The 21,785-nt window shown below is 51.8% G+C and overlaps 8 protein-coding genes across 8 annotated transcripts; 4 read left to right on the top strand and 4 right to left on the bottom strand.

Annotated features, from left to right (window-relative positions):
- Window positions 1–1,132: 1,132 nt before the first annotated feature.
- On the top strand, window positions 1,133–3,468 carry BDV59DRAFT_209766 (uncharacterized protein; the record flags this gene model as incomplete). Its single annotated transcript, XM_073695448.1, has 6 exons — window positions 1,133–1,190; window positions 1,258–2,084; window positions 2,157–2,378; window positions 2,438–2,612; window positions 2,676–2,837; window positions 2,894–3,468. The coding sequence occupies 6 exons, from the start codon at window positions 1,133–1,135 to the stop codon at window positions 3,466–3,468; spliced, it is 2,019 nt and encodes a 672-aa protein (XP_073545253.1).
- A 515-nt stretch (window positions 3,469–3,983) lies between these two features.
- On the bottom strand, window positions 3,984–6,995 carry BDV59DRAFT_204443 (vacuolar protein sorting protein DigA; the record flags this gene model as incomplete). The annotated part of the gene is made up of 3 exons (XM_073694466.1): window positions 3,984–4,068; window positions 4,123–6,721; window positions 6,782–6,995. 3 exons carry the CDS (start codon window positions 6,993–6,995, stop codon window positions 3,984–3,986), a joined length of 2,898 nt encoding a protein of 965 aa, XP_073545252.1.
- Window positions 6,996–7,252: 257 nt separating this feature from the next.
- On the bottom strand, window positions 7,253–10,403 carry BDV59DRAFT_184633 (ubiquitin C-terminal hydrolase family protein). The gene is made up of 5 exons (XM_073690713.1): window positions 9,841–10,403; window positions 9,702–9,788; window positions 9,274–9,648; window positions 8,597–9,224; window positions 7,253–8,541 (listed from the first exon to the last, which is right to left on the bottom strand). Exons 1-5 carry the CDS (start codon window positions 9,901–9,903, stop codon window positions 7,412–7,414), a joined length of 2,283 nt encoding a protein of 760 aa, XP_073545251.1. The 5' UTR covers window positions 9,904–10,403; the 3' UTR covers window positions 7,253–7,411.
- A 146-nt stretch (window positions 10,404–10,549) lies between these two features.
- Window positions 10,550–12,049, top strand: BDV59DRAFT_95215 (mitochondrial 54S ribosomal protein uL5m). The gene is made up of 3 exons (XM_073697390.1): window positions 10,550–10,868; window positions 10,936–11,628; window positions 11,708–12,049. The coding sequence occupies exons 1-3, from the start codon at window positions 10,612–10,614 to the stop codon at window positions 11,829–11,831; spliced, it is 1,074 nt and encodes a 357-aa protein (XP_073545250.1). The 5' UTR covers window positions 10,550–10,611; the 3' UTR covers window positions 11,832–12,049.
- Window positions 12,050–12,296: 247 nt separating this feature from the next.
- On the bottom strand, window positions 12,297–15,149 carry BDV59DRAFT_204440 (STE11 family mitogen-activated protein kinase kinase kinase; the record flags this gene model as incomplete). Its single annotated transcript, XM_073694465.1, has 4 exons — window positions 12,297–14,564; window positions 14,615–14,766; window positions 14,825–14,898; window positions 14,968–15,149. The coding sequence occupies 4 exons, from the start codon at window positions 15,147–15,149 to the stop codon at window positions 12,297–12,299; spliced, it is 2,676 nt and encodes an 891-aa protein (XP_073545249.1).
- Window positions 15,150–16,891: 1,742 nt separating this feature from the next.
- On the top strand, window positions 16,892–19,889 carry BDV59DRAFT_95202 (FTFMHR domain-containing protein). Its single transcript, XM_073697387.1, has 3 exons — window positions 16,892–17,106; window positions 17,174–17,228; window positions 17,300–19,889. Exons 1-3 carry the CDS (start codon window positions 16,974–16,976, stop codon window positions 19,776–19,778), a joined length of 2,667 nt encoding a protein of 888 aa, XP_073545248.1. The 5' UTR covers window positions 16,892–16,973; the 3' UTR covers window positions 19,779–19,889.
- BDV59DRAFT_95207 (uncharacterized protein) lies at window positions 19,858–20,332 on the top strand. Its single transcript, XM_073697389.1, has one exon. It carries the CDS (start codon window positions 19,937–19,939, stop codon window positions 20,222–20,224), a length of 288 nt encoding a protein of 95 aa, XP_073545247.1. The 5' UTR covers window positions 19,858–19,936; the 3' UTR covers window positions 20,225–20,332.
- Window positions 20,333–21,516, bottom strand: BDV59DRAFT_95206 (uncharacterized protein). Its single transcript, XM_073697388.1, has 3 exons — window positions 20,956–21,516; window positions 20,792–20,881; window positions 20,333–20,734 (listed from the first exon to the last, which is right to left on the bottom strand). The coding sequence occupies exons 1-3, from the start codon at window positions 21,307–21,309 to the stop codon at window positions 20,441–20,443; spliced, it is 738 nt and encodes a 245-aa protein (XP_073545246.1). The 5' UTR covers window positions 21,310–21,516; the 3' UTR covers window positions 20,333–20,440.
- Window positions 21,517–21,785: the final 269 nt, after the last annotated feature.

Below are 21,785 nucleotides of genomic sequence, written 5' to 3'. Positions count from 1 at the left end.
AACGTACTTGGAAGCTGGGAGCTACGCCGCGCGACTAAGCTTTTAAGTAGTCGACCGCCGAGGATGACTGTCATAAGCAGGCAAACGGACGCCAGTGTGAAGGATCCGGAGTCAGCGCCTGGTGGTAACGAGCTGCTGCGAGTATCGTTGATTGTAGGTTGGAGCGAGGCGAAAAGGCTGGTTATCAGACCGCACGAGGATATCAAGGATGAAGTCGGCTTCATATATAGGGCTGCCCCCAATGCCTCCCGGTGGATAGGTCCAGTAAGCAGATATAGAGCTGCGAGTACAGTTGACAGCTTTATAGTCATGACATAAGGGTATGCTTTCTGGAAAGTGAATGGTGAAATGCGCTCACCAGCCTCTATAGCAGCAAGAATACCGCTGGCTATAGCTGAAGCACGAAATGACCGACTCCAATAAGATAGATCTTTGTCTCTTGACTGCATGCTAGTAACCCATTGCGACTTCCAGTCATCGTCGGGTAAGATGGAGATAGCTTGATAGCCTGCTTTCTCCACAGCGGTTACCAGAAGGGACGGAACGGGATCTGATGATGAGTGATACGTAGCTCGTAAAGTTAATGAGTGCAGCGAGACTGTCACATCTGATACTCCTGGGACAGTTTGACAAGCATCACGTACGGCTTTGACGCAGGTGGAGCATGTTAAGCCGCTGAGAGTGATGCGGCAGTACTTGACACTGGAGGTGGGATCTCCATCTCCTGCAGATTGGGTTAGGGACGTGATGTTACTCTTGTCCTTTCTGGAACTATCATCCAGATTTAGCAGGTTATCATGAACCTTGACCAGGTTATAGATTATTAAAGCGGCTAATGCGCAGCAAGCCGCCATGATTATTGTCGAGACGGTCGACTCGAAGCAGATGCAGATGGCCGCGTGAATATCAGGTACATGAAGAAGTATACCCACTCTGTTTCTCCGTAGCTATGATTCAACTGCGGGGAAGTTAGTTTTCATAGCGTTTCTTGGGAGCTATATTCCCAATGCGTCAGCTGTCCTGACGCAGAAAAGCGGGGATAGCCGATGAGCCGGGGTAAAGGCAGATTTGATAAAGATGCGAGCATACTCCCATGGCCTGAACTCAACGGACATCTCATGGTAGATCGAAGATGGCTCCTCTTTCTAGCGACAGTATCAATTCGAACGGGCCCAAAGCGGGTCACACCAGTATGTATACACGGCTATTGTGAAGATTCTTTCCCCAGGAAGCATTTCCTGACTACAAAGATCGAAGATTCCGATACCACCGACCCTTTTTTGATCCCCAAATATGCCGGCTCCCGCAGAATCAGCACACAGTACCAGCGTAGAACCCAGATCCAATACATTATTCTAACTATCAGCGGTCTTGGAGTCTTCTACAACTTCACTGATTCCCGATTACGGGTAGCTGGTCTGGCATGCATCTTCCCTGGAGCCGGCTTCCTAGCCGTTGGTGGTATTACCGGGCTCATCGGTCTGGTGTTAACCCTCGCTGCTCTACCATTATCCCTATTTGCCTGGTTCGGAGCCGGTGGACTGGCATTCGTGATTGCCAACTGGGTTCTGCCCGGAATTTTCGCAGTCATTGTCACAGGAGAGAGAATCTGGGAATCGTCCGCCCCCATTGCTGTTGCCAGCATTGCTGGACTGGTGATATGGGGCTCACTAGAGAGCCGAAAGCAGCAAGCTGAGCTCGAGAAACGCGGCGAACGCATTAATGCCTTCCTCGAGAAAGAGAAGATAACCCTACAGATCGATGATTTGAATAGACTGAACGATTCCAATGAGAAGCGAGAGCTCACTGAGGAGCAGATGCGGCATTTCCAGTTCGTTCTGGAGCTCCTTTTCCAGGAGTTCGGCGACTGGAGTAATTACGACCGGATTGACCAGTTTCAGACTGCTGCCCTTCGCTATCAGCTGTACAGTATGCAGTGGACTACCTCGTTTGTGCATAAATACTATATGCCGAGTTTCCAAGGGTATATCAAGACTGCGCATGAGCGAGCGATCGAGAAGTCGTTGACGAGTGATGTGATGGGGTATTGGAAGTGGGAGTCGCTGTGGGGGAAGTTTACTCTGGTAACCTCTCTAACTAACTTTACTATACTGTGCTGACGCTACTTGGTTTGATTGAGTGCTGACTTCTGATAGGACTGGGATCCAGTGAAGAGGGATAACATCATGGTCACCGGCTACATCCTGCTATGTCTGTCGCTGTATCAAAAGCTGACAGGGGATGCCCGATACGAAGCCGATGGCTCTCTCAATTTCCAGATCACGAACTCGGCAAGCTATCGCCATAGCACGCGGACTATCTTCGAAGCGCTTATGAATAACTGGAACTCCTGCTCCTACACGCTATTCCCATGTGAGGTATGAAGGATTACTCTTCCGTTCCTCGGTGCTAGATCAAGACTGAACATACTTGACAGCCAAACTGGATATACCCCATTTGCAACATGCAGGGTGCAGAGGGTGCCACAGCCTACGAATCTATTAAGAAAACCGGCCTTGTAAAGCCGTTTATCAGTGGACGTTTCCGCCGTGCCTTTGAAGAGGACTTTGTCAGTCCTGATGGAAGGGTGGTGCCTATCCGGTCTGCAATCAGTAACATTTCCCCTTCCGATCTGTCAACACTCTTTCTACATCACTATCTAACAACAGATACAGCCGGCTATTGCATCCCCAACCTAGCCGGGGTACTAAGTGATCTAGGCTCGGCCTTAACTGCAGCCTCGTCCGCCCCCAATCTAGCCCGTCGAATCTTCCTAGCCGCGAAAGAGAACCACCTTAAGAAAGACAAGAATGGAAAATGGTCCATAATCAACCTAGGTAAGCCCGCCCACCATCAACCATAATGCCACGTCTACAGCCTAACCGAGCACTAGTGGGTGCCGACCAGATTGACCCCGGAAACTACAAAAAAGGCACAGGACTAGGCTACGCGGAAACCGCAGCTCTCGCCGGCGAGCTCGGACAGAAAGAGGTCCACGACGATATGATCCACCGTCTCAATAGCGAGTCAAACCCCCTCGAGCCCGTGCCCTGGGGCTCTGGTGCACTGCGGAACAGGGGACTCTCGGTTCTCACGACTTCTGGTACCGTCAAAGCTACCCTCATGCGACGTGGGGAGTGGCATAACCTGGTTAATTGCGATATTGATGAACGTGTTATGGGTGCTCCTAAACTGACGGATGTGCCGTTCCCGGATGTCATGGTTGTTCGATGCCACCCTGGTGGAGATGGGATTGATTTTGTGTTGCGTGCTTGTGCGGCGCCGGTTGTGGCTAGTACTATTGGTTTTAAGGACTTGCAGAAGGGAGTTAAGTACAAGATTGTAGTCGTTAAAGGAGGGGAGGAGAGGGATATTGTTACCGGAATTTTGGCTGGGGGGAATGGATGTGCTGATGCGCAGATTGAAGTTGAGAAGAGGAGCGAGTTTCTGCTCCGGGTGGATGCATGATTTGAAGGGTTTGACTTCTGCGGATGGTTGGCCTAGACAGTATACTGAAGGTGAGTCCAACTACTTATGTGTCTGAAGTATTCAGTATTCGAGGGAGAGGATTCAGAGAACGAGAAGAAGAGGAGATATGCGGTATATAGGCAGGGTTAAGTGCGAGTCTTATGTGACTAAGAGATACAGAATTACTAGAGATTGGTAAATATACTATTCATTCGGGCCTGATGGGCCGTTGGATTAGAATACTCTTCGGCTCTCCTGATTGGTGAATGCGGAAGAGTATGGATATTGCTTGGCACTTACACCTTCTGGTACCAACTTGGATCCTTTCTCTTCTATTAGCTATCTGTTGTAGCCAAGTGAAAGCATAAAGTGCTGCCCTATACAACTTTCGCATTATCTGCATATTATCACATCACTAGGTATACAGCAGATACTTCATTCGAACGCAAAGAGGATATAAAAGAACATAAGGACATAACCAAGCAACGCAAGAAACGCTAGTGCCAACTACATGCCTACAAGACCCATTCATCCACTCTGTCCGAGCCCGATATAAACGGCTTATCGATCTGCTTGATCGCATGGTCGCTGCACAATATACTACAGTCTCGTTAGGCAAATCCCGACTGAGATAGAGGAAACATGAATACTTACCAAGCCTCAGCTATGAGCCCATCCAATTCCTTCACAATCTCCTCCCGTCGCGAGGAACTGATGTCACTCTTGTTGAGTTGCGTCTGCAGATCCCGAATGTACTTCTTTTTTCCGCCCGCACCCTCGAGCACCTCCTTCCCAAGGCAGTCACTGTGGAACGCATGCTGACAGGGGAAGACGAAGAACTGCCGACTGAGGACGGGTAGCGAGCAGATCCAGCACTTCTCGCCGGGCTCGACGATGGCATACCGTGTATCCAAAGCGGCAATCTCCGATCGAATTTGACGTGCCGTTTGCGCCGAGTTGTCCATTTCCTGTCGTAGGGAGTCAATGTGTCGCGAGTAGTCCTCCAGAGCGGTGCAGATTTCGTCTTTGAAGTCATCGATGACGACAAAGTCTGGGAAGAATGGGATCATATCTTCAATACGGAGCAGTTCGCATCTGCGCAAGAACTCAATAGCATCTTTAATGGCGGTACCAGGCTGGCGGATCTTCTTCTCGGCCACGAGAAGCCACAGTTTCTTACGGAGCTTTTTGTTCCCTTCCGGGCGGTCTGCGACGATGGCGGCGAGTTCAATATCGTCATGTTGTAGAGCCAGCTCTACTGCCTGTAGATACTGACCCATTGCGCTGTATATGTGTATGCAGGACTGCACTCGTTGGTGCTGTATGCAAAGCCGAAGGGCGAAGTCGGCATCGTACGGAGGCGGCGACGATGGCTGTGATTGGAGGTAGGTCAAAAGCCCAGCTTCTGACGGTGAAGGACTCGAGGCGTGAATGGAAATTAGGGTATTGTGAACGGCAGCGGAAGGGTTGGGGTGATTAACGATAATGAAGTTGAGGTATCGTACGGCCTGATTCTGATTGAGTGGAATCTTGACCGTCTTGTTGTAGTTTAGTAAAGCAGGTATCAACCTCTCCGGCTCGAGATTCGTCTGCCGCATGAGGATGTCAACTAGTCCCGTCGCATCGTGTGCCATGAGGACACTGCTATACTTGTAGAACACATCTGGGTCACTTTGCCGTTGGAGGACGTTCAGCGCCTCAGACCACCTTTCCCGCTGGATCCAATATGAGAGGACATAGCTGTGATCGTTGGTCGCGGTAGCGAAGAAAAGCAACTCCTCCTCCCGACCGTGGCTGCTGATAATATCGTATACCGTCTTCTTGTCGAGATCGGACTTGTATTGGTTCACAAAATCTTGGAACTCCGTACGAACGCTGCTGAGCTGGTCCTTAATCTCCTCCGTGCTTGTTCCCTCCGCCAACTCCGCCCTGGTGGCGATATTGTCGTCCAGTGAGTTCAATTTCGACATGAACACCTCCACTAGCCAGCTGGAAACCATGATGCGTTGCATGGGCGAGGATTTCCTGTATACCGACAGTTGAGACAGCAGATATTTACGGAGGGCATCATGTTCACCGTGGTTGATCAACGTCAGACAGACTTCCTCGAAACCCTTGCTGCTCTTGCCCCAGACCTTGGCCGCCTCCAGATAACGCCCTTTACTGGCGAGGTAGTCTCCAGATGCAGTCGCGACAGCATCTTTTTGAGCACCAGTATGAGCGTACTGAAGTGCCTGTTCGAACATTTGTCTCTGCAAGAAAACCTTCCAGACGTCTCTATCTTCGTCCTCGACGGCAATCTCGAAGATCTCCTGGCTGGTAAACAACCAGTAAGTGTGTTGCATAGAGTCCGCAAGGAGACCCAAGGTGCTCTGACCAGGCTCGAGGACCGGCTGGTCGTAGACGATCTCCTCGCTCATGCGATTGACAGCGACGACTCTCCCCTCGACCAAGGCAAGGACGTGCCACTGCGACAGGGTAACCGCAGTAATGGGGTCTTGAATCATTTTCCTGCCTCCACGGGACGACTGACTCGCCGGGAACACCGATCGCGGCAGCATACTGGATCTCTCAAAGGGTTGGTCCATCTCCTCCAACGAGTACGGGAGCTGACCGTGGTATACGCCCTCGGAACTCAGCCACGCGAATTCTTTATCAGGCTGATCGTCCCCGGGGTGATAGCCATCAGGGCCAGTGGGCGATATTGCCAAACTCGACGGCGCAGAGCTAGAGGGTTTCTGGATCTCGTGAACGACAGGGCTCTCCCGCTGAAACAAATCCGTGTATACCGGCCCCCCGCCCTCTCTTCCTGGTCTCCCTGCCCGCCCCGTAAAACATATCAATTTGCCATGGGTGGCTACCAAAACCCGACGCTGTTCAGCCTTGGTGGGGATGAGCTCCGCCCAGACTCCCGTCACAGGGGACCCTTCCGGTGTCTTATAAACCGCGGTAAGGTATCTTTCCTCGCGACGATAGAACTCGGTAGCTGGTTCGATGTAGATCTCATAAAGGTTGCCGTCCGTGGTACCAAGGATGATCTCCCTTGTTGAAGCGGTTGGGAGCGAGGGGTTCCAGGCGATGCTCTCGATCGACACGCCTTTCAGTCGGGACAGCGGTTTCGGTTGTCTGGACTGGGTGTGGAGATAGTAATTTTCGCCCAGTGTGGTGGTTATAATCAGATGAGACGCGGACGGGTCCAGGAACATGCGACGAATCACTCCTATCTCAGAGGACTTCTTTGGGAGGTCGATATCTATGACCACCCTGATTAGCACAGGGCTGGCTATCCTCGGGCTGGGACAGAATCACGTACCGTCTATTTCCTCGGGAGTATCCAGGTCTATGCGAAGTATACGATTTGTCGACAGGGCAAGAATGAGCACGTTGTTCGCAACTTGCGCCGCGACAAAGTCCGCAGCTAACGGGAACTGAAGTTGTACCCGGCGGACATCGAACATGGAGAGAGAGGAGTCGGGTTCCGCCAGGTTGCTGGGAGCGACATAACCGTTGGGACTATCCAGCGCCATGATGCGCTGATTTGAGGAATCAGGTATTAGATCATAGTCTCTCCGCGCGCGAGCAGGAAGAGAGGAGCCGACAGCAGCAGCTGTGGAGGAAGTTGGAAGAGTGCAGGCAGTTCCGAATGGGGAAGCGGGAAGCTCGACGGAGGCGGAGCTGTTTCTGCCTTGGTGCCTGAGGCTTGACTGTTCGGCCTGAGGATGCACCTACATTAGGTATCGAAGTCGCTTCACTCTCAACGTACCGATTGAGTTTCAAAATAATATCCCATTTCTATCAGACATGTACATCTCTACTCATTCATCTATGAACCATACAACGCCATCCCAAGCATCATCACACATTATGTGGTAACTAGGAATCAAACCGACCTGCTGGGTATCATTTCGTCGCGCATATCACCGCAAAAAAGCACCGGTCATGATCACATTACGACGCATTCGCGCTCTAACTTTCTCCCGATCCGCGGCCTAGACTTGACTTTACCTTTCTGCTTCTCATCCTCCCTCGCCCGTCGAGCTGCGTTGTCTTTGACCTCTCCATCAATCGGGGTGGAAGGTTCGACTTCGGCTGCCAATTCTTCATCGCCATCCGCAGAGACTTCCTCGCTGTTCTGTTTTTCCCGGTTTAAGCGACCAGTGAAGCGGGAGAAGTTCAAACTGAAACGGCTTTCGCTGGCCTGACTGCCAGCACGGCTTCCGGGATTGCTTCTTGCTGTTCTTGACCCGCGGCGAGAGAATGAGAAAGAGCCCCTCCCATCACTCTCGACCGGGACTAGGTTTGGAGATGTTGAGGGAACGGAGTGGATTTGGGTCCATCCAGTACCGTTCGGGGAGTCCACAACCTCGGAGAATCCGGCACTATATTTTCTACCGCGAGTATCCAGCGGCCCAATTTCATCGTTCTCTGGCCCGGTGATATCGAAGCTGGGTCGGTTGGACCGATTTCCGTCCACACGCTCACTGCACAAGAGCTCTGGGGTTGACTTGTGAGTAGCCTCTGTGATGTTCAACTCAGGCTGGTCTGACTCGCTGGATGGCATGCGATCGTGAAAATTGACCATTGCGGCGTCCTCGTTAATTGGGAGAATCTGATAGAATAAAAGGTAGGGAGATTCATGTTTCAGAGCCTGTTCGATATCAACCAGAGAGACGCGTTCCTTGGCCAGGTCGTCAAATCGGATCCAATTCTGCGGGAGATCCGAGGCGTCAGACTCCGAACTGCGAAGGGCAGTGGGGCCTACGCCGGCACGAGCACCTCTGACAATTGAAATATAATGGCCAGAATCCACGGAATTTCCTCGATGACAGACCATGGCTTGCAAAGATAGCTTGAAGTTTCCGTATATCGAGCCATCTTCGTCCATGGCATCGTCTTGGATAAAATGAGGCAAGCCGATCTCCGTTGGTATATCGACAAATGTGTTGAGTCGTATAGCTCTGCCTTCCGGGGTCATGCTGTACCGTTTCAGACACATACCGAGCATGGGCCGCTTCGTGGAGAAGTGCGTTGCAATACGGGCGTCATTTCTAGGTGTGTTGTTTGTGTACCAAGCTGCGACGCGTTAGCGGTCATCCCCGGAATCTTCAGAGTCAGGAAAATTTCTCACGGATCAGGCTGAAAAACTGCCATGCAGGCATCATGACCTCCTTGCGGTAAGACCCCCGCCGCTCAGCATTGCTGTCGCCTGCAACGTCTTCTCCTTTTGGGTCGGGTACAAAACGCTCCTGTACAATACTGTCGCGCCGATTTCTGGGTGGACTCTGGTCGCTCGACTGTGTCACAGACGATATCGGTTGCAGCTCATCGAGCCTAGTTGGTGACATTGACTTTGGAGACGCGGTCGGGGACGGGCTAACCTCCACGGTCTCGATATGTGCGGAGACTCCCTTACACAGAGAATCGAGTGATCTGGTGGAACCAGACGTATTCTGTCGCTCAAGATAGCGTTTCACTTCGATTCGGTTGTTGAAGTAGTTTTCCAAGCAGTCCTCCAGGGTGACTGTCTTGCCGTCAGAAGGCTCAGGGATCGCGATTTCCAGCAATCGTTCATTGACAATCTTATGGTCATCACGCTCATCCTCCTTGCCGGTGTGGTAGATATCCATCTTCAATGTTAGGAGAGGCAACTCGAGCTTTTCTGTGATGAATGTGAAAGCCTCAGAGGCGTCTTGTTGGCGGAGTTCAGCGGCATCCTTCCAACCACATTTCGCCAATGCGTCCTGCAGATGTTTGGTCTACAAATTTGTCAGCGTCGGTCGGACGAGAATATCCGGAAGCACATACAATATCAGTCGTGATCAGTCTGCCAGAACGCAGCATGTTGACCCAAAACCTGAGCAAAATTGCCAGCTCTCGGCGGGGTTCATCATCGAAAGTCTTATACAGGATGGGCTCAAAGCAGTCAAACCGGGCGAACATGGCGAACAGAAGTGCGTCAAGGTAACAGGTGACCATTTCGCGATTTTCAGCGCCCAATAGCTTTGTGCTTGGAGTGTATCCCCTCACGATACCTTCCATGGAATCCTCTAACAGAAGAAGCAAGTCGAAAGCCTTATCTACATCCCCTTGTGCATGGGAAGATTGCAAAGCGTAGGCCATGTGCTCTTCCTTGATTCCTGTGATACCAAGCTGTGAGATGCGACGCTGGAGGACCTTGACCTATGCAGATGTGAGCGAGTGTAATGGTGTCAAAGCTTAAGAGACAGCATTACCTTCTTCTGCTGTTCATTTTCATCGCTGGATGGGTTGTGAGACGAGAAGAAGTTTCGAAGATGTGGACGGGAAAGGAATAATGAAGCCTGAGTGCCTGTTAGATTTTCTTCATGTTCAACAAGGTTGGTTAACTGTCACCTCTTCCTTGTTGCCATGTCTGGATCGCTCACGCCTAGTGAGGAATCTGTGAATGCCGCTCATCTTCTCAAAAAGGCCGGAGATGGCTTAATTAAGTATAGCCAGAAAGCAATGAAGAGGTGGCTGGTGGAGGGTTGGTTATGTGTCGACATGTAGAAAAGATGGGTCCGGGCTCAGGCCTCAGAAGTTCCATAGAACACGCAAAGAAGTTCTCCGCGGGGCAGGATGGGCTAAGTATCAAGTAGTTCACACCACAAACTCCTTTCTGGAACGGTGTTTGTGCTGTCGGTCTCCCCCTTTATAGGTCACCCCTTAGACGCGTCAGACTCAGCGCGCCCATTCACAGAGAAAGATCCTGGTGAGGTTCGCAAGTGACATCACATCTGCTGACATGCACAAGTCACAGAAGGAGTTTCAAGAGGCTGAGGACTGAGAACCAGTGAATATGGGGGAAACTGGGGTCTCTGGACACCAACGCGCATTATCAGAAGACCATAGCAGCCGATCGACAGTGATCTAGATAGTGGATGCCTAGTTTCCCCAGTAAAGCCAGTCAAGAGAAGTCACCAGAGGGATATTTTGGCGGGGTCCGACGGCAGAACGACGGCCGATCACATGTGGAGCGTCCTGAAGAGGCCTGAGGCACCGATGGGAAACTCCACGTGACCCGATCCCGAAGCTGATCGATGTTGTCTCCGATCCCCGACATAATTTTTGGGACGCTCCTCTCAACGCTCCAGTCTGCAGCAACCCCATTCCCTGTGCTTTTCCATGGCTGCCAGCGAGCCATCCCGCTACCTGGCAAGGTCATTGCCCCGGGCATTCGTGCCTACGGCTCGTCTCCCGACCTCCTGTTGGCGCCGCAATGTCTCCGACCAGACCTCATCCAGGTCGCCTGCCGGCCACCTAAGTGAGCTCGAGTCCGCGGGGGCATTATCATCTGCAGTGTCTGTCCCGGAGTCCATAGTGAAGTCATTCGACCCCGCCTCGAAAGCCAAAGGCCGCAAGAAGCAACTGCCGCGAAGCCGGTAAGTCAATCGTCCCGACTTGCCCCCAACCCGTCGGGCTTCATCTGATAAACAACCACCCTCCCAGGTATCAATTCCGATCCCCCAAATACGACCGTGGTCCGCTCCATCCTCACCGGCCACCGCCGCCCTCTGACCCTTCCTCTCGTCTCTACATCCCCGGGCCCTTCTCCCTCCCGCGAGTCGACCAGACCTACAACTCGACCGTCGCGTCGGACATCATGACCCTCTGCTACGTGCACAACCCGCCAGGCTTCAAGCCGCCGCCGAAGGCGCCCCGTCTCCGCTCGTGGGACGACAGCTCGCCGTACCACAAGAACCGGCCGCTGCGCGGGCCCCGCGGCGGCGACGTGCTGCGTCTCCTCCGCAAGCCCATCACGTTCAACAACGTCCCTCAGCTGGAGCGCATCACGATCCACAGCTACGTCAAGCAGGCGGCGCAGGAGAACTCGTCGTGGCTGCATGTGGCTGGCATGGCCGTCCAGGCCATCTCCAACACACGCGTCGACACCTTCAAGTCCAAGACCAGTGTGGCCACCTGGGGCATTGCGCCGGGCCGCGACACTGTCGCCGTCAAGGCCGAGCTCCGCGGCGAGACCATGCTGCATTTCTTCGGGAAGCTCATTGACGTCGTCATGCCCCGCATCAAGGACTGGGAGGGTGTCAAGGGCTCCTCTGGTGACAGCAGTGGCAATATCACCTTCGGTCTGGAGCCGGAGATGGTCGCCCTGTTCCCCGAGATCGAGGTCAACTATGACATGTAGGTCATCCCTGCTCTTTCTTTCTATCTCTCTGTATCTGCCGCTGGGCTTCGACCTCGCTAACTGCTTGTTGAATAGGTACCCGCCCAAGATGATTCCCGGTTGCCATATTACCATCCATACGACCGCAAAGACCGACAAGGATGCCCGCCTCCTCCTCAGCGCCATGGGTATCCCGTTCTATGGCAAGATGGTGGACTAAGTGTTTTGTGCACTGCGGGTGTGGGTGGATGCAGTGGAGGATGTAACATGGAAATCTCGCGATAGTCTTATGTAAAATACGCTGTTTTTGTATTCTGCACAAATCTTATAGAACGTTTGTCTGAACTTATTTGTTGGTAGTTTATTATTGCGAGATTGGGAAAAGGCTATGCAGGATTTCGTTCGGACTCTCATGGGCTCAGCTTATTATACCTAAGAGAACATAGTACGCCAGGTACCATGTCCGAAACCCAAGCGTCCACGGAATTCTTCCAAGTTGTCCGCCACAGGTGTCATCTAAAACTGACATGGCAGACCTCCGTGTCCATAGATTGTATTACAGTAAATGCACCAACCATTAATAATAGACAAAAAAGTCCCGCAAAAAGTAAGAACCAAAATATACTCCTGGGTATTCGTTTATGTAATTCGAAACGCATCGAGTCATCGCAACCAATCAACCAAGCTATGCAATAGGAGCAGCCAGGAACTGGCATTTCAGGAGCTCGTCCGCACTGGGTCTCTGCTCGTAATCCACCTGGAAAGTCATATCCAAGAAAGCGACGGCGTCTTTGCTTGCGTGTTCCGGAGCGGGCGGCCGCGCCTGGTTGCTGCCAATTGCGAAAATAGCTTGCAACTGACTGCAGTCGGGGAACGGGTGAGCTCCGATAAACATCTCCACCACTAGGCAGCCCAAACTCCAGATATCGGCCTTCTTGGTATGGGCGGTCTGACGAACGACTTCGGGGGCCATCCAATATACACTGCCTTGTAGCGAAGGTCGATGGAGATGGCCGGCCCCGCTACCACTGGCTCGAGCCCCGAGGACCGTCGATGCCTCGACACGCTTGGAGATACCAAAGTCCGAGATTTTGATGCCGCCCTTGTTGTCGACCAGAATATTGGCGCCCTTAATATCTCGATGGATGATATCCCGGCTGTGGAGATACGAGAGACCCGTCAGGATCTGCCGTACGAAGTTCTTGATCAATGGCTCTTGGAAGGTGTTGTATTGCTTCAGCATCGTAGCAATAGATCCTCCCGGCACATATTCCAAGAAAATATTCAAATATTGGTCATCGGCAGCGGTTCCAAGGTACTGGACAATGTTGGGATGGTGCAACCCTTGCAACAGCTCGATCTCATGTTTGAGAGCGGTAACCATGCTGTTCTTTCGTTTATCGAACTCAGTTCCCTTGGTTGCGGAGGGTATCTCGACTTGCTTGACGGCCATAAGCTCTCCAGTGATGGTATGCAGAGCAAGGAATACGCTCCCGAAGGAACCTTCTCCAATCAGAGAACCCTTCATCCAATTCTTCGCAGCGAAGTTATTTCCAGCCAAGAAATCATTAAGACCGTCATCTTCTTCTTCACCATCTTCCGCCACGAGTACACTGAGGCGTTCGTTAAACGAGCCACCATCCGTAGCTGCCACACTAGCGTTCTCATCTATGAGACTTTGGGAATTGGCGGGATCGTCAGATCCGCTGTCGAATGATACATAAGACTTCCGGTTGGGCTCAGTGGGCGACTCCTCCTGGAGAGGCTGAAGAGAGCTAGACGCTATCGAATCTCGGTACGCGGTCTGGGGGAGGTTGAACTTGGAAACCGAGATGGGTCGCGGAGCACGAGTAGCCTGCGCGCCCTGGTTCAGCCACGTATCAGCAATACTAGGGATAGGAGGAGCGTCCCTCAGACTCGAGGCATAGCTCGTGTTGCTAACCACGCTCAAGCGGCTGGCTGCACGACTCAGACGCTGAGACCTCCGAACTGACATGCGCATCGTCTTCTCAATGTCCTCGCGGTGATGGCTTGGGAAGTAGGACGTGATCTCATGAATAATCATTTCACTTGGCGGCCGGGCGCCGAAGAATGAGCGTAACTTGGAAACCGGATGGCGGTCTAAGTGTGGCAATCGCACATCATGGTCACTCGGGGTATTCTGGTGTTGAGAGGATAGGGGCGACAAAGGTTTACTGATGTTATGCCAGGACTCACCAGTAAGCTGCTGGATCTTCATTTGATTCCGCGTGTTTGAGTTATTTAGAGCAGCTAAGTGCGTCACTTGGCTTTCGTCCACCGCAAGCTGAGAGGCCCGGCGGAGTTCATCGTTATCAGGCTCTCCTGCGTGGATTTTTCGTAGAATCAGGCGTCCGCGCTCACTGTGGGCACCCTCAACGATCCCCATGAGCTCATGGTCGGTCAATTTCCTGCAATTCGACGGATCTGGCTCCAGGCCATCCAAAACGTAGAAGCAGTAGTTGCGGTATTGGTGCTCGGGGAGTTGTAGCTTCTTCAGGACACAAAGGATGATCTCATCCGGTGTCTTGCAGTGTTTGATATTCAAAACCTTGGTCTGTCCTCCGGTGTAAATTACCCGGATTACAGGGGAGTTGACGGGCAAAGGACCCATGGTCAGTCCATCGAGACTAGGGTTCTGCCGGGGATGTGAAGGGCCCCAATGGCCGTGTCCGGTCTCGTTCGGGGTTTTGCGTCCGGAGTTGGAGCCAGATACAGGTTGACTGAAATAGCCCTGTCCTTGTTCTTTTCGTGCGTTCTCCATAGGACTTGCTACATACCGCTGGGCTCGTAAAGGTGACCCAGGCCGCGAGCCTGTTTTGCCTGCAGTGTAACCATGAGGCAGATTATCCGTGCGTGGCAAGCGAGAAGTGCCTGCAGAATGAAGTCGGATATTCGATGATCGACCGGAGGCTTCGAGGGCTGCTAGCTTGTCCTGAATGGATGTGAGAAACTCGTATTTGAGATGATCGCAACCCTACTGACCATATTCCGTTGCTTGCGGTTGATGACGGATTTATTCCTCAGTTGTTTGATGGCGACGAAAATGCGAACGCGATCTCCAATTTTCTTGATACCCATCTCTTGGAGGATTTTCTGGTCGCATTCGATAAGATTGTTCCCATTGAAGTTGTTGGCTGTGACGGTCAGTCACTGGATGACCTGATAGAAAACGAACGGAGCTCCACTGTATACCTTTGAATAAGGCCTCGTATTGACCACAGTTTATACTGTGGAGCCAGGTGATCACCTGCTTTTCGTCCCAGGCTCTGGTAACACGTCAGTGATCGAGCCGGAGCAATTATCCCGCGACTGGAGCCCAGGTCCAGCTCACTCACCGCACAGCTTCTAGCCCATCATGCACAGAGAATTCGGATTCGGTAGGACTGGTGAAAGACGCTCCATCCTTGGCAGAGAAGATGGTCGACTTTTGCGACGGTCCAGTATGGTAAGACGTTGTGGGGGTTTGGGAAGTGGGCATGCCTAAAGGCGCCGAGTATGAAGGCTTGGACGCCAGCATGGCGGATGAAGAGTGCTGTAACCGTGGGGGATTTTTGCTGGACAGGAGCGATGCTGTCTGGGACGACTGGAGCAGAGCGTATGCAGTCCGATACACCGCTTAAGAAACGAGGAACCCGAGAAAGATCCACGAGGAATCAATGCATGATAGAGAACCCTAGAGACAGTGAGCATCAGTTCCCAGATAATCAAGCGATGAGGTCGCAATGCGGGACGAAAACATACTGGTTCAAGCGAGTTGCTGTGGTCACCAAACGAGACAACCCTAGATTATTGTATGCGGACTGATCGGGGGGTGTTCGGTGGGCTTGAACGACCCAGGACCAGGGGCCAACTATCCGTGATGATACGGCTAGGAGAGAGTCGGGTGGAGGTCGGCGAGCATCGAAGAAACAGAGAGGAAGAGGAAGAGGAGGGAAGGTGGAGTGGTAGAGGGAAAAGCCCAACGATAAGCAGTCGCGAGTGGGTTGAAACAGCACTGACTCTCTCCGATCGGCCGGGGACGCTGCTGGCCAGATGATTTGTCAGGAGGGCCCAACCTGAAACACGCGGGCCCGACTGTTTGGAGGGTCACTTAGTTCTTACGGCGGAAACCAGCAGGAGGAAAGGATTTTAGTATTCCGGTTGGAATTCTCTTCCTATTCTTAGTCCCGTCGTGGGCTTCAAGTTCCATGGTTGAGAATCCCCCTTTCCGATCTCTCTGTGCATGGATATTTTTGGAGCCTCCACCACCCCCTTGAATTACGGATGATCGTTGGGGATTTGGTCTTTCCGGATCGTTTCTTCCCTTTCTTCTTCTTCGATAACCCTACTAGGGACCCATAGGCTCCATCTGGTCGGCTTGATATACAACCTGCCTGAAACCGGCTGACGACCACAGGATCCATTGGTGGGAGGGGTGAGATGCGGCTACCTCATCACCATCCGACCTAATAAGAATGACTCGCCGTCCTTTTCAGAGAGAATTAGGTAAAAGGTAAACAAATGGCACCGAGAGATCCATCGGGGATTCATTATAAAGATACGCAAGGGAGGTAGACCACTCGACGAGAGAAGCCACTAGTGCTTCCATGGAAGGAAGCCAAAAAATTCCCCGGTCGTTGAGGGTGAGGCAAAAGAAAAGAACCATTCACGGTGGGTTTCCCAGATTCTCTCGGAAATCTGAAACACGGTGTTGAGGTCCCTCAAACCAAAGAATCCGAATTTCCTTGCAGACTGGGAATGTTCCGTATGATGTAAACTCTGGGGTTGGGACAAAGGATGAGGGCATGTGATGTTCAGCATTCTTCAAGGCCAGCTCTGGAATCTCTCAATCATTGTTTAAGGACTATCCATGGTTTGGGATGATGGGCTGTTGTAGTAATCTTAGTTCGGTAGTAGTTGTGGATGTCTTACAGTCTGATGGAAGAATATCCTTAGACACGATTCTGTCCGGTGCGTGTTCTGGATCAGGAGAATGAGGAGATAGGTAAGTTAGGGTTGGGTCAGCAGGTCTGCGAAACTGAACTGCATCTCCGCACCAGTGGGGATGCAGACGACAGACAGGAATATGCATGGTGACTGCGAGAGGTAATTGCTGGGTCATCAATCTGTCAGTGAACATGCAGCAATGGATGAGGTATGACGGAGAGAGATCAGGGGAAGACGAGACGAAGAGACGAAGAAGCGACAATGACAGTGAACTGGGAGAGGAGATGCTCAAACAGAAACCACGTGACCCGGCGCAAACCCCCTCATGTCGAACCCCACAGTTTTTCTTCCCCGCTCCGTCTGCAATCCCATCCTGAACGGAACATGCTCCAATTCCCCAGCCTTATAACCCGCGATGGAGGACGAGCGAACTGCCCCCGGGAAAGTGAGGAAGAAGAACACCACCGCTCATCGGAAATCCCTGTCGTGTGAATATTGCAGCAGGTCGTTTGCCCGACTGGAACATCTCCAACGCCATCTCCGCACCCGTTGAGTAACCCTGAGTCTCTTGCTCGACGTCGCCCGGCGTGCCCCATGGCTAACTCATCCTCACAGACACCAAGGAGAAGCCCTTTTCATGTGACATTTGTTCCAAGTCCTTTGCGAGAAGGTAATCCATCCGGTTGCCCCCGATCATGATGAAAACTCCCCCGCTAACCTGGGAGGGGAAACCTGATATAGCGACCTACTGGTACGACATGAACGATTAGTCCATCCAGCCGAGGCCGCAGCCAGTCGAGAACATCGAAACCATAGCAATCATGATGTGGTTCAGACTCCATCCTCGATAGTTCAACCCACCACCACCCATCATCATCCTCACGAGTCTCGCATGCTAGAGCTTGCCGACGCTGTTCCTGTTCACTCCCAGCCTGTCCCCCCACCGCCAGAGGTACAGGTTCAGCCGCCTCCTATTGTCGAAACAACCCACTTTAACCCGTCATGGGGATATGACTTGAACCTCCTATCACATGCTGCTAGTCATGTGGCTCTTGAGGGCCAACAGGAGAGTCTGAAGGCGTCCCAAAACGTGCCTCCACCTCCACCCGTATCTCACGTCCCGGAAAGAGCGATCACCGACAACTATGGTGTTGAGCCATCCATTTTAGATCTCACGGATTTAGGTGATCCGGTTCAAGACTTTACAGTCTTCCTTGAAAGCGTGGGCCTTTCCTCGGATTGGGATTCTGGCGTGTTTTCATCCGTGGAAGACCCTCTATTGCCACCAACCAGCCTCTCAATTGATTCAAAGCCCACCGCCATTCGCGAAACCTCCCGACTGGGCACGGATATCATGAGTGATCCGCGCGGTACGGCTGACGAACCGCCGTCATTTTCTAACTTTGGCTCTCGCCTGCCCTCCTTGCAGCCCGAGTCCCAGGATGTGGACGATCGCCTGGGGTTTGGGGACGAAGGCCCTCGTCCAGCATGGGACATATCGAACACAGATCGCCAAGTCTTCATCTCTAAACTTGAGGAATTCGCTCATGTTCTCCCCAAAGGATTCAACCCCCCTTCGAGACATGCCTTGTCTCGCTTTTTTGCCGGCTATATCAACGGCCTGAATGAGCACCTTCCTTTCATCCATGTTCCGACCCTTTCTGTCGCCAAATGCTCGCCTGAACTTACCCTGGCCCTAGCCGCCGCAGGGTCGCATTATCGTTTTGAAAATAGCCGGGGCATTGATTTGTTCTACGCTGCCAAGGCCATTTTGTTGGAGAGACTACAAAGAAGAGATAGCAAGCAAGTCCCTTGTCCAACGTGGAATTTCTTCTCGCCGGCATCTGGGTTCCATGAGTCGCGCGGGTCGTCCACTCCATCCAATCACACCACTACCACTAGCCCGTTCCAGCAACAGCAGCAACAATATCACCACATATCTCAACCCGTGGATCCTTCCGGTTATGCTCCTCCAGATTCAGATGCTCACATGGAAGTGATTAGGACCTTCCTGCTGCTGACGGTCTTCGCTTCTTGGGAGAGACACCCCGAGCTGCTACGGGAAATTCTTTCGCTTCAAAGTACTCTGGCAAGACTCGTTAGAGAACATGGGCTTGCTGAGTCGCCCATTATTCTTGACCCAAACAACTGGGAAGACTGGATCCGAAGAGAGGGCAATAGACGCACAAAGCTCATTGTCTACTGCTTCTTCAACCTTCATTCCATCATGTACAACATCCCTCCGTTGATTCTGAACGCAGAGTTGAAGCTGAATATGCCCTGCTCCCATGATGTTTGGAAAGCAAACAACGCTGCTCAGTGGCGACGGGTTATTCGCGCCCGGAATGCCCCCGAAGTGTCCTTCCAGGAGGCGTTTGCCAAACTCTTCCAGAAATCCGCCGTAACAAATTCCTCGTCCCTTATTTCTCCCCTCGGAAACTACATTTTGATCCATGCTCTGATTCAGCAAATCTTCTTTGCTCGCCAGCTTTGCCTATCTGCCCCATATCTGCAGAGTACGAGTCTCAGGCAGGAAGACTTGTCTGTCTTGGACAGTTCATTGAGTGCTTGGAAAGCTTTGTGGAAACGGACTCCCGAATCAAGCATTGACCCTCAGAATCCGGCCGGCCCGATTGCTTTTACGTCCACAGCCCTACTCGGTCTGGCATATATTCGCTTACATGTCGATCTGGGCCCCTATAGACGACTCATCACTCAAGACCCCGTCCAGATTGCAAAAGCCTTGACGGAATCCCCGCCTATACCACGAAGCTCGCGCCTGATTATGGCGTTGTTGCATTCTGCACATGCTCTGTCGATCCCTGTTCGCCTTGGTATCGACTTCGTGGCCAAGACTCACTCTTTCTTTTGGAGCATTCAGCACTCGCTTTGCAGCCTGGAGTGCGCCTTTCTTTTGAGTCGGTGGCTTCTTTCGATTCCCATGACGCAGTCGGAGCAAAGGTTGACAGAACACGAGAGGAAACTCCTCTTGTGGATAAAGAGTATGATGGACGAAACAGATATGGCTGTTGATCCTCCCGGAGCACCGGACATGGACTTCATGGCAAACCCTTACAAGGCCAAGCAGCTCAGTGTCGCCATTGTACGTGTGTGGGCTCGAACTTTCAAGGGGAATACCAGCTGGGCTATTGTGGATTTGGTTGGATCGAGCCTTGATGCGTACGCTGACCTCTTGGAAACCCAGACCCAGATATTGTAACATCTATCTTGGCCTGCAACTCCCCAATTTACAAAAACGTCCGTCCTTTTGTCCGCGACAGAGTGGGCTGGTGTTGATTTGACTGCAGTGTTGCATTTTTGTGGGGAAGCCTTAACGCTTTCTTGAAAACCCCTGCTTGCGTTTCCTGGACTCTAGAGATGATCAGTGTGAAGGCCCCTACTATATCGCAATACCTGCTCATTTACGACCCTGCGTGGTATATTAATGAAGCTGTATACCCGTGTTTTTACTCTTTTGTGTTTCCTGCGTATCCCTGTATATATCTGATGCCTTTCTGGATTCCTTCGAGTTGGCTTGATGTGATGTTATGGCTCCGTGTTGTTTTAAGGCCCTGTCTGTGGCTTTTGGCGTGGCAAGGGAAGGCAGGGGAGGCCTCAAAAGGATGCCTTTGGGTTTTGTTTCTTGTCTCTTTAACATTTCTTTGATTTGTGGTCTGGTGACCGGGATTTTTTTTCGCTTTGATTTGATTCCTCCTTATGAAGAGACACGGCTGCTGTTGTTGACGTTATGATTGTTTGCGTTGAAGTAATTGAATGACCGCCTTCAATGTCTCATCACTCATAAGTAGAAAATAGTAGCTATATAAACACTTGTATATGTCGTCCTTTAATCTCGCGTGATCTGCATAAATCTATTATGGGCTATCGTGGGCTAGATATCCCCGTGTTTTTGGAGACGCTTGCAGGCACAAAACGCAATGCAGACATGGAAGTCTCTAGTTCCGCCATTTCTGGTTCGGTAGAGTTCTGCGGGGGGTTGGCGGGAGGAGCTACATTGGGGGCCGGGCTCGACTGCGACAGAGATGTCTGCCGGTACCGCAGACGGCCTTCCTGGGGCGAGTTTGGAGTGGATACGCGGCGTCGGTGAGTGGGAGTTGGTCGCAGCATCGAGGTCTGTCTATCGATACCGTCATTTACGATGTAGAAATTGTATGTCTGAGACGTTAGCTCTTTCACAGGAAAGGTAGGAAACTCAATATACGATGTTATTACCTTGGGAAACATATGTTTGTCTATCAGATGCCTTCTGCGTTTTTGAGGAGTCGAACATTTTCGCTCGCAGTCTTCAATGAAACAGCCGTACTATGTGGTGGGTTAGTCAACTTCAAACAATCGCTGGGAATTCTATTTGCGAGACTGTAAATAAGTGAGCGTACCGTCTTCTCGCCTCGTTCTCGTCGGGCGACGATTAAAGGGTCATGGTTCTCTTCGATGTGCAGATTCAAAAACCGATCCGTAGGGAAGTTTTTACCGCATTCTGAACATCGGTTGACATGAGTTTGCAAGTAATGGACTTCGTAGTCATGATATGAAGTGAAAGAGAGGGTCTCTCGATGCGGCGGCAGTGAACAGCGCATGACTTCGGCTACGGAGTCGCGGGAAGTGTCGAGAAGAGGGAGCTTGGAGGGACCGAGAGAGACAGTGGATGAGGTTGGAGAGGGGGATCTTGGCCGGATCACTGGAAAGTGATCGACAGAGGATGGAGATAAACTTCGAGAGCGTTTAGACATGGTTGCGGTCTTGCATCTGTTTTCTGTTTCTGTGTTTCTGTGTTTCTGTCGCTTGATACAGTGTGCGCTCAGTTGAGGGGTGACCGCGAGAGGACCTCACTCCTTCAGTGTCATTGAAGGGAGGAGACTGCGCCGTATGCCATCGGAGGAGACAAGCATAATCCGAGAGTCGTCGATGCGAGTTGCCTACCGGCAGAGACAGACTGGTTCAAGCTGTATGTCGGATGAAGTTGTATTACCATCCGCATCCCCAACCAATCATCGCCCGCGGTGGCAAAGTTCCCGTGATGAACCATCTTAATTAATCTCCATCCATTCAACCACCAAATTTCCCATCTCATCCTCTATGCGCCCTGCTTTTTCTCCAGTGAGCGGCGGCTTCCACTCTTTGTCCTTCGTCTTCGCACGTTGGGCTCTTCTTCCTTGCATCCATTGATCCTCTTCCCCGGTCCTCCCTCGTGTATCGTGGAGAGAAA

Source organism: Aspergillus ambiguus, assembly GCF_047715705.1.
Source record: "Aspergillus ambiguus strain CBS 117.58 unplaced genomic scaffold BDV59scaffold_32, whole genome shotgun sequence".
Lineage (NCBI taxonomy): Eukaryota > Fungi > Ascomycota > Eurotiomycetes > Eurotiales > Aspergillaceae > Aspergillus > Aspergillus ambiguus.
The sequence above is the reverse complement of the archived record's forward strand: the minus strand, read 5'-3'. Positions and strand labels throughout refer to the sequence as shown.